Source organism: Quercus robur, chromosome 9 (assembly GCF_932294415.1).
Source record: "Quercus robur chromosome 9, dhQueRobu3.1, whole genome shotgun sequence".
Lineage (NCBI taxonomy): Eukaryota > Viridiplantae > Streptophyta > Magnoliopsida > Fagales > Fagaceae > Quercus > Quercus robur.
The window spans coordinates 31,608,196-31,622,613 of record NC_065542.1 but is presented as its reverse complement, the minus strand read 5'-3'; the positions used below and the strand labels follow the sequence as shown (position 1 = coordinate 31,622,613).

General features: G+C 33.8%; 1 protein-coding gene across 1 annotated transcript; it reads right to left on the bottom strand.

Moving 5' to 3' along the window:
• Positions 1-7,613: 7,613 nt before the first annotated feature.
• On the bottom strand, positions 7,614-13,634 carry LOC126700584 (uncharacterized). Its single transcript, XM_050398775.1, has 5 exons — positions 13,242-13,634; positions 10,397-10,535; positions 10,019-10,050; positions 8,592-8,678; positions 7,614-8,161 (listed from the first exon to the last, which is right to left on the bottom strand). The coding sequence occupies exons 1-5, from the start codon at positions 13,491-13,493 to the stop codon at positions 8,024-8,026; spliced, it is 648 nt and encodes a 215-aa protein (XP_050254732.1). The 5' UTR covers positions 13,494-13,634; the 3' UTR covers positions 7,614-8,023.
• Positions 13,635-14,418: the final 784 nt, after the last annotated feature.

Below are 14,418 nucleotides of genomic sequence, written 5' to 3'. Positions count from 1 at the left end.
CTATCTCTATAGTTCGTTGAAGCAGTTTTGTAGTAATAGTATATATAGGACATGATTTCTAATTTTTCGAATGCAAGCAATATCATACTTACAACAAAACTTCCATAAGTAATTGAGACCTACATATTATAATTTTTTTTTTTTTTTTTTTTGGGAACGAAAGGTTAGAATTTTATAAGATTAAACTCTAGTGTTTACAAGTATGGCCAAACTAAAACATAATGGCATTGTTGGGGGTGGGGGATGGTGGTGCAAACTACATCTTAGTCAAACCCCTGATAGAGTGAATTACAAAATCTATCCAATAATAGGCAGAACCAAAATAGCTAGCTCTAACATCATGTTTATTGTGCTGCCACAAGGTATTGGTACTCGGTCAACAATCCTACTGCACTTTCCATGATCCACCGTGGCACTGACTGAACATGCTGAAAGTAGTATCTATTTCGTGCATTCCAGACTCCAAGCCGTGATTGCCCACCTATGCAGTTCTGATGGCTCCAATGTTTCCTGCATGTGTTTAAAGAGCAGGAAGAAGTCAACCACATCGTTGCTACATTTCTGTACTTGCCCTCTGATCAGTGCCCATACATCTTGTGAACGGGCATTTCCAGAGTACATGTGCAACTGTCTCAAGTTCCTAGCGGCAGAACTCGCCTGTTGCCTCGACCTGGACCTTTCTACGGCACAAGTTGTCCCTCATTGGTAGACAGTTTGAGCATGCCCTCCATAGAAATGTTCGCACCTTAGGTGGTACGTTGAGCTTCCAAATTTTTCCCTATGTAACACCATGTGCCCGAACCGAAGAGTGTTCAGCCAAGGCAGCGGATTTCAGTCGCAGAGCTACTCTGTATGCTGTCCTCACAAAGAATGTTTTTGATTTATTCTCAGTCCAGATAAGCGTGTCCTGGGAGTCAAGATGGTTGAGGGGAAGAGATAAAATTTGTGTACAAGTTCTTGGGGTGAATGTTGCTACCAGTTTGCCCCTGTCCCACTACCGTGAACTCTGGTCTATCAACTCACACACCTTCATCTCCGTATTGGGCTCATGTAAGAAAACTTGTGCATTTGGGAGCCATTTATGTCTGGTAACCCCGATTCTGCTACCATCCCCAATTTGCCATGTGGAACCTTCCCTTACCACATCTCTTGCAGCCAACAGTGACCACACAAATGACGAATTAGAGCCCAACTTTGCCATCAAGAAGCTGCAGTTAGGAAAGTACCTCACCTTGTACACCCTACAGAAGAGTGAATGTTCATTATGAAGAAGCCTCCATGCTTGCTTAGCCAACATTGTCAAATTGAAAGCCGATATGTCTCGAAATCCCATGCCTCCCTTTTTCTTATCTTTACACAATTTTTTCCAATTAATCTAATGGATCTTCTTTTCATCCTTGGTTTGACCCCACCAGTAATTTGATAGGAGGGAATTAATTTTGTCACAAATGGCATTTGGCAGTTTGAATAGACACATGGCGTAGGTGGGTATAGCTTGGGCAACCGTCTTAATCAAAATCTCCCGACCTGCTTTGGATATAAGCTTTTCCTTCCACCCCATCACCCTTTTAGTGATTTTTTTTCTTGAAGCACCTTAAAGGTGTTAACCTTTGATTTTCCACTCACCATTGGTAGTCCCAAATATTTTTCACAATCTGCCATAGTCCTTGCCCCCATTATCTATTGTATAGCCCTTCTCACATCCAGTTTGGTGTTAGTGTTGAAGAGCAAAGATGTTTTTTGTCTATTGATAGCTTAACCGGATGTAGCTTCATAAGTCCCCAATAGATTAAGTGAACTTTGACACTCCTCCATAGTGGCTCGGCAAAATAAGAGGCTATGATCAGCAAACAAAATGTGAGAGATACACACCCCATGTTGGCTGGATTTTATACCTCTCAAATTGTGGCTCTCTTCAACTTTTCTTAGCATGGCAAACAAGCCTTCAGCACAAAGCAGGAACAAATATGGGGAAAGTGAGTCACCCTGCTTTAGTCCTCTTGATGGTTTAATGAATTCACGTGGCTCCCAATTGATTAGGACTAAATATGAGGCTGTTGTGATTGTCTCCATGGCCAATTGAACCCATTTGGGATCAAAACTCAGCTTTAACATTATTTGGTGTAAAAAGCCCCACTCCACTCAGTCATAGGCTTTGCTAATGTCTAGCTTGACTACCATTTGTCCCATCCTTCCTTTTCTTCGATTTCTCATCCTGTGTAACAACTCATATACTACAGTAGTATTATCAATGATAAGCCTATTAGGTACAAAAGCACTTTGTGCATCAGATATCACCATAGGGAGGACATGTTTCAAACGGTTAGCTGCAACCTTGGAAACAATTCTTGATATTACATTATCCAAACTTATGGGCCTATAATTAGACATGTTTTTCAATTCATTGTTCTTTGGGATTAGTACAATATGTGTAAAATTCATTTTATGCAACATGTGGCTAGAATTTAAAACTGAAAGAACTGCTATTGTAACATCTTGACCAACTATATGCTAATACTTTTGAAAAAAGAAAGGGGGCATACCATCTGGTTCGGGGGATTTTAAGGGATGCATCTGAAACAACGCTTGCTTGACTTCCTCAGAGCTGTACCTTTGGAGTAAGGTTGTGTTCATAGCTGGAGTGACTACGTGATCCACTGCGTTCAATACCCCACTAAAATTTGTTGGGTTGGAGGAGGTGAATAAATCCTGGAAGTAGTTGATGGCTGTCTCGGCAATTTGATCATCGGAATGGCACCATACCCCGATTTGAGAAGTGATTCCAGAAATATGGTTTTTCCTACGTCATTGGCTGGCTCTTTGGTGGAAAAATTTTGTGTTTTTGTCACCTTCTGGTAACCAAATGGATCTTGACCTCTAACGCCAATAAACTTCATCCTTGTGGAGGAGTGCATTGATCTCATTTTTCAATGCTTTGATTGTTGGCTGGTTTGCTGGATCATTTTGTAATGATAATTCCTCCAAGACCGACTACCTCTCATGTTTTTTTTTTTTTTAAATTCCCCACTGTGTTGCAGCTCCACTTAATCAGGTCTTGCCTACATTGTTTAATCTTCTCAAACAGCCAAAACATAAGGCTGCCAACCCCACTCTCGGCCTCCCAAGCAACCCGGACCACCTCTTCACACCCTTCATGATGTGCCCACTTTTCCTCAAACCTTCTTGGTATTTTTTTCTGCCTACATATTTGGTTAGGCATGGATATATTGATAATTATCGAATTGTGATCAGAATAGGAAGATTGGATGTGAATGACCTTTGCATGGGGAGAAAAATATCTCCATTTTGATGTTGCACATGCTCTATCCAACCTTTCTTGAACAAAAGCATCCCCAAGGCGTCCATTATTCCATGTGAAAATATTTCCTTGAAAACCCAAGTCCACCAAACCACAGTGGAGAAGTGCAGCCTGAAATTCTATCATTGGTTGTTGTTATTTTGGTAGGCATCCCTACTTTTCTGAAGATTGTAAAATCTTGTTGAAATCGCCACACATAACCATGGGGTTTAAAATCTTGTGTGCAGGTGTTTTAGGGGTTGCCAAGATTCCCTCTTTCTTTGTTCCTCCGGCCTTCCGTAAAAACCTGTTAATCTCCATGGTGGGTCTGATCCATTCAGTATGAGTGCATCGATGTGATTGGGTGAGTAGGTTTGTATGTGTAAATCCACATCCTCCTTCCACAGTAATGCCAAGCCACTTCTTCTTTGTACACTTGGTACAGCTAACATGCAGTGGTAGGGTAATCTATGATAAATGCTTTGTCAAGATAGTGTGTTGTGATTGGATCTCTTGTCTTGGGAATCTATTCTTGTGATTTTTTATTTTTTATTTTTGTATAACTTACTTTAAAAATAAAATAAAATAAAATAAAATAACTGAAATTACAAAATGACACCTTTTATGAACGATCATATTACTATTTATTAAAACTGTTTATTTTTCAGAATTATTGACAACCTTACAGTTTTTTATACAAGCCATTGACAACTCAATGCAACTATTAGTTTATAATATCATTTTTTTTATAATTTAAAATAAATTTGCAATCGCTTGGGTACATGTAATGAAAGTTCAATTTTGGCTTGAGTAATTGGTACTATTTATTTTAGTAGTAACTCCTCTCAGATTTTAACAACACAATTATTTGTATTATATATTTTTTGGTATTTCAAACATCATAGTAACTATACACGTAGTCTCATGCGGCTTCTCGGAAGAATCTTGGCTTAGAAAAATGACTAAGAGCATCAGCAATAATAGAGGTGTTAATAAGATAAGTTATTAGTTCTTATATATGATCTTCGATTCTCAACCAAAAAAAAAAAAAAAAAAGTTCTTAGAAAAATTACTAAGAAATGAGATTTGGTCAAGGACGGATACATACTTAGGCTTTCAAATATTTTTTTTTTTTAAATTACTAGTATAGATATAGATACTACTTTTAGCAATTTTGTTATTTAAATTACATTTTGTCTCCCTAAACAATATAGTTGATTCTTTTAAAAGTAATGCTATAACCACAAATTTTTCTACAATATTTTTTCAAATTGTTGAGGTAAAAATTATTACTAGTTCACATCCGGGCTCGTTACTTACATCACTTTTTTACTTATCAATAATTACTCATCATATCAATAACTAGTAAAAAAATTTGTAACTCTAACATTTTTCCTCTTTTTTAATACTATAAAAAATTTATACATCTAAAATCTAAAACAAAATATACAAGTCCAAAACAATTAGTCCAACAACAAAAATTGACAATAACAAAGCTAAAAAAAATAAAGCTCAATCAATCAATTTTACCCATAAATAAATAAAACACTCAATGGCTAAGAAACAACAAAGTTAGAGGGCAACAATAGAGTTGCCCCCTAACTCCAAGTTTTGGTTCCGTCCTTGGATTCGGTTGACGGTTGATACAATGCAGCCAATTTTTTTTTTTTTTTTTTTTTTATCTCATATATACTATTGTATGAATATTTTTTTATCACTTGGTTGAGTAATATAATTTTTTTTTTTCCAAATAGGTTAAGCAATATCTAATTTTAGGCAATGAAGGAGTCAGTATTCTCAATGTCACATTACCAGGATTAGTAATCCTTATATGAGATCTAAATTGTATATCAATTTTAATATTTTATCGATTCCCTTATTACCTCAAACCCATACCATACTTTAACCTTGCCTTCTAGTTCTCACCAAGCTAAGACAGTTTAAAAATATAAAATATTAAAAAAAAAAAAAAATACTTGTGATCGGTTAAACCTTTAAGACAATTTTATTTTATTAGTGTCATTATCTTTATCGAATCTCTGCAAAGTGAATAGTTTTTTCTTCGGTTAACCAACCAAATAATTGACTACATCATAACAAGAGAATCCATCAATGCTATTATATTTAACAAACTACAGCTATACTTTCTATTCTTGTCGACTTTAATAATCTCCCATCTTCATTGCAATTCTCTACCATCATTCCAATTCAAGTATAGAATAGTTGATACTCGATAAGTGATATTCAGGTTTGACCCGTTTGAGTATTTTGGTTAGCTAAATAGTAAATTCCACTTATTTATATAATAAGAACCAATGCTGAATGGTTGATATAACATTGTTAGATAAATTTATTAACTTAAAATCTTAGGTTAAGTGATGTTCCAAAATGTTAAGGTTCTTAACAAAGAGAAAAGAAAAGAAAAAACTCCTAATTAAAGGTGATCTTATTTAACTCTTACAAATTTGAAGTCCTAACAAGAATTTGTAGGAAATTTCCGGTGGACACATGGATGAAGTTGGTTGAACCATATGAGGACATTAATCTCTAAATTGTATTTAGTTAATTTATAATAAATTAAAATAACTCAATATATTTTCTTATAAATAAATAGACACTGATTTGCTTAAACTAGTGATATTGATATTTTAACTACTATTTTACTTCGTAAATTCTCAATTAATTTACTATTAAGCATTATGATATTTTGAATTCAACAATCTTACAAAGACACTTAATTTGACCCAATTTCACCTTGTTGAGTTGTTGTTGTTGTTGTTTTTTCTTTTCTTTTTTTCTTTTTTTTTTTCTTTTTTTTATAACATAAAAATTTTACTCTAGCCTAATCTAAGTGTATATGTGTGTAAAACTCATTCCTAAAAATTTGAACTCCAACCCTTGTCCCCTTACACTCCATAAACACTTATACTTGTAAAGTGACCGTCACACGAACTGTGCGCAATGGTACCTTGTTGAGTTGTTAACTTATGATAGGAGCAACATCACTTTCACATAGGTCCATCATTGATACTTAACTTATTATATACCAATCACAACATATTGGTTGGGTGTGAAAGTGGTTGTGAAACTAGATGTGTTCCTAAACTTTTTGATTGGCTTTTATTACTCTTAATGTCTCAAATCATCCAAACCAACACATTGAGCATCTCTATTTGATCCATTTCATGATTTTAGTTAATATAATTTCCTTTAAATTTTTAAATGACAACACTCTCTATTTATAAAGTAAAATCTTAAATATAATTAATTACAGTGAATTTTAGTCAATTCAATCAAGGTCTCTTGTCGTTGGAATAAGAGTTCCATCAATTGAAATTCTATAAATAATTTAAAAAAAAAATTATGATTTAGTATTGAAGCAGTATCACAGTATTAGTATTTAGCACAAGCAGTGCTAGACTGCTAGTGATTTATATAAAGAGATGGCAAGGGCAAGGTGGGTGGGCTTGTATTTATGGGTTGGGAATCTGCCTGCGTAATTTTTTATTTTTCCAGGCCATTGACAACTCTTTATACTAATAGTTTATTTACATCATTATTTTTTTTAATTAGAATCCATACTTCAACCTTGCCTTCTCAAATGTCAACAAATAAAGATAATTATTTAAAAAATAAAATAAAATAAAAAACCCTCATGATTGATCAAGCATTGAAGATAATTTTACTACTTAACCCCAAAGAAAAGTTACATTTATCATCATCTTCATCGAATCTTTGCAAATAGAAAAAAAAAATTTCTTTGGTTAACAAATCAATTAATTGACCAGATCATAAAAAGAGAATTTATCAAAGCTATAATATCTAATAAGTAAGAACTAACAAACTACACGTACACTTTCTCTTATTATTATTTTCAAATGAGACAATATTATTAAACAAAAAGAGATACAAAACAAAAGGTCCAGTCCATCTCAGAGTAAAAAAGATTCCAATCTGGATGAAAAGAGATGGGAGTGGGCCCTAAGTGGAAAACCTAGAGGCCCAAACAGCTACAATGTGGACTAATATATTGACTTGTCTAGGGACAAAACAGGCCTCCCAAAACGATAGGGAACTGTGCTTTCAATGAACAATCTTTTTCTTACATTACATTATTTGCGTCAAAATAAGACCTATTCTATAAAAATTAAAAATTATTTAAATTAAATAATAAATTGAGACCTATTAAATAAAACGGAGTTGAAAACTGAGGACTAAAATCAAAATTGTTAAACCTGAGGAATTAAATTCAAAACTACCCCCAACAAAAAGAATGTATTGTGCACTTAAAAATAAATAAAAAAACACCAGGGACTGGAAATAGATTCTGGATTTCTCTGAAAAATGTGAAACACTTTCTATTATACAAACCACCAATTTCATACTGAGAAATAATCTGGGGTATATTAAACCAAAAATAAAAAAACTAGTTTAACAGGCTCATAGATATCACTTTCCCCATCTTGTTTAATATAGGTTAGCACTTAGCTCATCATAATTTACAAAAGAAACGTGTCAGTTTTTGGAATGAGCATGTCCTGAGTTCTGATTCCCTAGTTTTCATCTTTCCTGGCAGATGGAAAAAGTTATAGTATGCCTTCATCCCAAAAATATACCTCTCTCATGAACAAGTAGAAGCTTAATTCACATGCAACCCTGTACTGCCTAGCCAATTAAATATCCTGGTCGGCTCAAAGAAACATTTTGTTTTCCTATCATATGAACTCAGGAGCTTTTTGTCTTATCATCACTGATGGCATAACGATTTTGACTAGTACTCAAGCCTGCTGAATGAAGCTGTTTTCGCCTTTTTATAAGATGTGATGCAGTATGCCTATCGTCTTGAGCCTCCTCAGAATCAGGCTGCATATGCAGGTAAACTTTAATAACTAAAACATACAAAGAGGTATATCTTACTCTAGGTAAAGTGAAGAAAAACGTGATAATAGTGCAGCCAGGCATTCAATATATCACACCAATAAATGTTGAAATATTAGAACTTCCGGTTCCATCTTGTTTCTGCCTGTTTAAATGTTTCCTCCTTTTAAGTTCCTTGTTACTGACCATGAGTTCCTTTTAGGTTTTAGCTCCCTAGAAACATGCAAATTAATCTAAAAATTAATGTTTCAAAACTATGTAATCATGTTGATTTCAAGCTAGCCACTCCTGGTTGTAGCTATCTTCCAGTAGGGGTTACAGGCATCAAATTCCTCGTGCCAGGACCCATATTTCAGCTCAATAGCTTTGGCAAAACATGATCCCAAAAACAAAAGCAAGAAATTTCAGAAATTACCTTGATGGCTAATGCTTTATCAAAGCTTTCAATAGCACTATCAGGCTCCCCAAAGTTCAACTGTGCTCTGCCAAGAGTGATCCATGCCTGAAAAGATACGATTTTAGTAAGAAACAAACATTGACTTCCTACTCTAATCATGAATGGACAAGGTTCTTAATATTCTGTGAACTGTGATAAAATGTAGTTCATAATGAAAAAGTGCTAAAGTACATCTGATACAGCATCAGCTAAGACTTTTCATTGTACGCATGGCAGCCTGGAAGTGCCAACCAGCTTTTATATAAAATTTTTATATACCATGTGTGTCAACTATAATATACATCAACAAAAAATGAAAGCTAGCAAATTTTGTTACTACCAACAATACATGGTACACACTTGAAGAGAGGGGGGGGGAGAAGAGAGAGAGAAAAATAAGAGGAAAAGAAAAGGTACAAAAGAGTAACGACTATTGACTTGCTTTAACAAAAGTACAAGTCAAACAATAGGAAACCAAAAATCCAGTGTAATGCCTTGAGGTTAGATATCTTATTGCAGTTTGTGAACTCTAACTTCACTAAGGAAAGGTGCCTATTCATGTAAATGGCAAAACAATTTAAAATTCACACAACTTCTACTCCATTATCCACAAATGGCATAACTATATATAAATTTCATATCTAAATATGACAACTACTCCATTATCCACAATATGTACTTGAATACTAATCACTGAAGCTTTAAATTAAGCGGTAATAAGGGATGAGATACTTGCATAAATTCATTTACCTCAACAAACCTTAAATCCAATTAATTAGAGTTGGTAGCATGAATCATTTTCTGACGTTCATCTTTCTCTGGAGCATTTTCAGTAGAAGCTTGAAAACAATTTAAAAGGAAATTTTAAGTTTACAAATAATAACCTTAAAGTGCTACAAATTCTAGTTCCAAACTAGATTTAGTTCTGAAAATTTTCCTAGTTGCCTAATGAAAAGTTTGTTAAGTAAGATTCTTCTATTTGGGAACAGTAGAAGCAACTTTTTTTTTTTAATGAGGAGTCCTATCACTAACACGAGGGAGATAATGTGCCTCATAAGGAATATCTGATTGCAAGCATTAAAAATGATTTCAAAAATTATGAGCAGCAGATTTTTTTACTACCTTCATGGAAATTTGAAGCAAACCTTTTAGCTTTTATCAATCTAATATCAATTATGAACCCTAGATTCATGTATATAAGCTTAGTTGGAACTATATGTAACCCCAGTGTCAACTGCTAAAGTATTTAACTATTAGCACCAGTTAGATATTTAATAAACAAATCAAAAAAGGAGCTTTCTTCTTCATTATTTTCAAAATGGAGAATGAAGCATCATAGCTTAAGATTTGCAAACAAGTTAATACACGGGGAGCAATAAAACTGGAAGCATAAATATATGACATACCTCAGCCCATGATGGCTCCAATTCAGCAGCTCCTGCAAGATAGAAATTTTACATAAGTATGTGAAGGCTCTCTCAATTTAATAATAAACAGTTCTAGAACCCCAAAGGGCAAAAGAGTGATTGAAAAAGACTTGCTTAAGCAAGGAAAGTATGGAGTGGAGACAAAATTGTAATGAACTGCATCATATGAATTGCAGAAAATAAGACATTTCAAAATTTCAAAAGGAATTATAAATCAAAACCCAGTTCAATGATTGGCATAAGAAAAATGTAGAGCTGTCATTCATATTCAAACTCTCTTGCAATTATGAATGCCTCACAGCCTCAGCATATCTATCAAGAAAATGAAAATAAAATGGAACAAGAACTGGGCCTCACGAGTGGCTGCCTTCAAAGCATTCCATGAATCTCCAATTTCAAGTAAAACTTGGGCCTTTTGTTCGTGTAGTACTGCATTTTCTGGTATCAAAGTAAGAGCTGCCTCCCATTTTCCCAGTGCTTCCCTGTATTTTCCATCCTATAATTTAAAAAAAAAAAAAAAAAAAAAAAAAAAAAAAGAAAGACATGTGACGAGATTTAAGCCATCAAATCATGTAGTAGGACATAAATAAACAGCAACAGTTGAACGAAACTACTACCTTTAAGTGCTTATGTGAACTACAGTGAAGAAAAGTAATTCAGTGGAAAAACATATTTTAGCCGGGGATATCTTTCAAACACTAAAGAAAAAATCCATTATCCAGTGACACAGGAGAAGTCATAATTAAGGCTTTGTATTATAGTTAAATAGGGGAAAATTGATCAACAGCTGTGAAGAGTACATTTCAGAAAATGCAAGCAGAATTTATTAAGAAAATACAGGGCAAACTTTCAATGAACCATTTCAACAAAATAAGTATCTGCAACTGAAGGCATGCATGGTTAGCAGCACTATGCCAGCATAATTGCAGAACAACTGCAACTCAGCCTTGACAAATCCAAATAGAACAAAGGATTGAAAATTTGTTTGCACCTAAGGGTTAATGACTCAGCCATAGATACAAGTATATAAATTCCAAATATCAAATCCAATCTCAAAGAACTTAACTTCAACTTAAGTCAAGCTTCCCCAATTCTGTAAGGTCAAACTAAGCTTTCAGTAGCGAATTCTTTATAAAATAGAGTCCTCGTTAAAAACCATGCCTATCCAACCAATCTAAAGATGCCCACATGAAATCCTATTTTGCCAAACAACCCTATCTAGAATGTTGTTTGATGTTAAACTATAAGCAATCTAGATATCATATGATACATTGTTGCTGGAAAGAACTCTTTGTTCTTTCAATGAAATAATTTTTATAAAATATTCATCATGTTGGAAAGAACTAAAGGGGGGAGTTTTCGTAAATAGCATCCAAAAGGCAATAAATTTTTTTTTCATAATTTAATAGTTGGAGGAGGGGGATTTGAACACTGGATGTCTCTATTGGAAACACCGAGAAGTGGAAATTGAGATACAAGACTCTTGGCATACAAAAGGCAATAAATTCAAAAGCTGAATCCATGGAAACTAAACTATTGTAGGAGGGACCTCATGATAAAGTGGATGAACCATCTTATTTCAATTTCAATTTCAATGAAAATTTTATTTTTCCCCCCTTTTTTCAGATAAATAATAATAAACAAGGATGGAAGAAATAAAGTACATAGGCTGTGTACTAAAGTATCCCCCTCACATTATAACCACCAGTGTAGGAAATACAAAAAATTCAACAAAGACAATGGAAGACTACTGTCTTATAGACAATTTCAAAATCACATGCTTAAAACTACCAATAGAGAGCCCAAGCCTTTAAGATAATCAACACTTACCACTTCTTTTTATTTTATTTTATGGTGTTTTAAGTGGAGATGGGATCACTTTGCAACCAAGGAACTTGATCTAAGCTACTTAATCAATGGTCAACTCTCATGACTTGTGTTTGGGGTTAAAAAATGAAAAGTAGATTCCTTGATTAGTTAAAAACGGGTAATGCCTACTGATTCAAAGAATGGTTGAGGCCTGGAGATGAACAACTCTTAAAGACTTAACTTATTAAGGTTATCCCTTGGTGGGTAATTTGAGAATCATGAGTTGGAAGTTGGCTCTAGAAGAAGTCCTTGTCAATTTTCACCAGTTTGATATTGGATGCAAAGACACCAGTCAAAACTTCCAACAAATCTGCCTAAATTAGTTTTATATCATACATTTCTTCACCGATACATAACAGAAAGGTATTTTAAGATATTATTTTGTTCATATTTCAATACACATAATTTCAAAGATTAGACGATCTATATCTAGAAATCACTGAGATAATCAGTGTTTATCAATGGAAAGCCATTCATGAACAAGCAGACGATCCCTCTCTGCCTGACCTGTATTGTTTCCTTCTAAGGGGAGTCAACTACATAAGGTAAATTTCATATCCAGAACAGAGTATGTTGCAGGGAGAAACATGAGCATTTGGGAAGTTTCATCGGAGTAAGAATGAATAATTTTACAATAGAAGATTAACCAAAACAAAGCTCAGAAACCTTAACTATCCTCACAACTTTTTCTCAAAAATCTTTTGAAGTTCTACTGAAACTTCAAGCTACTGCCTACTGCCACTTCTATATACTCTCCTTATGGAAACCTAATATACATATGTTGCATTAAGACTTCATTGGCAAATTACCAAAATTACTAATACACATTACTTATATATAAAATAATAATAATAATATTTTGACTACCACAAACACATATTGTTCTCTTAATATGAGCAAATCACAAAAGAGTCTGAACAATGAAATGTCATTACACAACAGCAGCAACATGACAGTTATAGAATCAAGAATTATGCAGATTCTTACTGTTAAATTACCAATTATCCCAAAAGCTTAAACTATTGGGATACAGTAAATTTACTCATTTAAACACATATTTCTAACACTTACACTCATGGACACAAAAACCATCAAACTTCATGACCACCCATGAGCTGAAAAGGCAAACTAAATTTCTCTCCTAGTTGGAGTAAACCCATTTTTCTTTTAATTAATCTTTTTATCAAGATTGGAGCTTTCTATTCTTTTTCTCCATTTTGGTCCAATTGGGTAACTGGGTAGCTATCCCCTTACTCAATTAACAGATTATCACATATCAAATACTGCAAAAGTAAAAGAAATTTTGTGGGGTTAGAGAGTAGATAGTAGATACCTCGGCTAGCTTATCTCCTTGTGCTTGAAAGGACAGGGCAAGTTGCTTGGTGTTAGATGAGTCAGAGGAATCGAGAGAAGCCAATTCCTCATTCAACTGTGGATTGGTATTGGTACTAGTAGTAGTGGGACTAGGTTGGTCTTGGTTTTGTTGTTGATCAAAATCGAAAGGGAGGTTTCGTAAATTTGATGTGGTGGGCACAGGGCGCTTCTTGCTGCTTTTGTTGTTGTTGTTCTTCCATGTCAGTTTCATCTTCGTCGTCTCTGTAATCCTTTTGCGGGCTTTAATTTCTTCTCGGAGTTCCTCAGGAGGCAGAGAACAGGAAGAGGAAGAGGAAGGCTTTGGTTTGTGTGTCTATGACTATGTTACTTCTTGTCGGATTTCTGATTTCTAAATCATGTTTTAACTAAAATCTATATTCTCTTCTTTTATTTATGTATTTATTTTTATAATTCAATGGTCGGGAAAGTCGAGGTTTTTTTTTCTTTTTTTGGGTGATAATTTGAGAATTAAATCTTGAATATTTTCATTAAATTCTAAAAATATCAATTGGAAAGTAAACATTTGAATTTTAAAATATAGGTTGAAAATGAAACATTAAGAAATAATGAAATAGTAGTTGAGTTACAATATCATTCCTATCCAATTTGTGACACATGATATTAAAAAAAATGGAGCTTACACGATATATTTAAATCTTATTATTATTGTGGGTTCTAGTTAGCTTAATTGGTAAAGTCTCTGATAGTTGTATAAGAGATCTGGGGTTCAATCTCCGCCTACACCAAAAACTGATTGGTGTCTTGGTCTGATGATAAAGAGCAATTATCAGGAGCGGACGCCATAGATTGAAACTCTTTCAAAAAAAATCTTATTATTATTATTATTTTTTTATATATATATAAAAAGATGAAATCCTTTCTCATTGAATCCTTTGATTCATTTTATAATTTTTTTAGAATGATTTTTTATTTTTATTTAGATGTAAGACATAATATTTATAAATAAATAAATGATATGTGTTGCATATTTGACTTTAAATGGAAGTGAATTGACTCAAAGGAGCTGCTGTTTGATCTTGGAGCAATCGATCTAGGGTATAGGAAATAAGTTTATGTGGGCTAAAGGAAGATGGGGAAATGCTGCTATTAAGGAAAGATTAGATAGGGGATTAGCT

Excerpts from the sequence above, each read along its gene's own strand:
- LOC126700584 (XM_050398775.1), bottom strand. The coding sequence starts at position 13,493 with ATGAAACTGACATGGAAGAACAACAACAACAAAAGCAGCAAGAAGCGC. Across the intron at positions 10,051-10,396 it reads TGCTTTGAAGGCAGCCACTC|GAGCTGCTGAATTGGAGCCA; the intron begins GTGAGGCCCAGT and ends TCTATCTTGCAG. Across the intron at positions 8,162-8,591 it reads ATAAAGCATTAGCCATCAAG|CCTGATTCTGAGGAGGCTCA; the intron begins GTAATTTCTGAA and ends CTGCATATGCAG.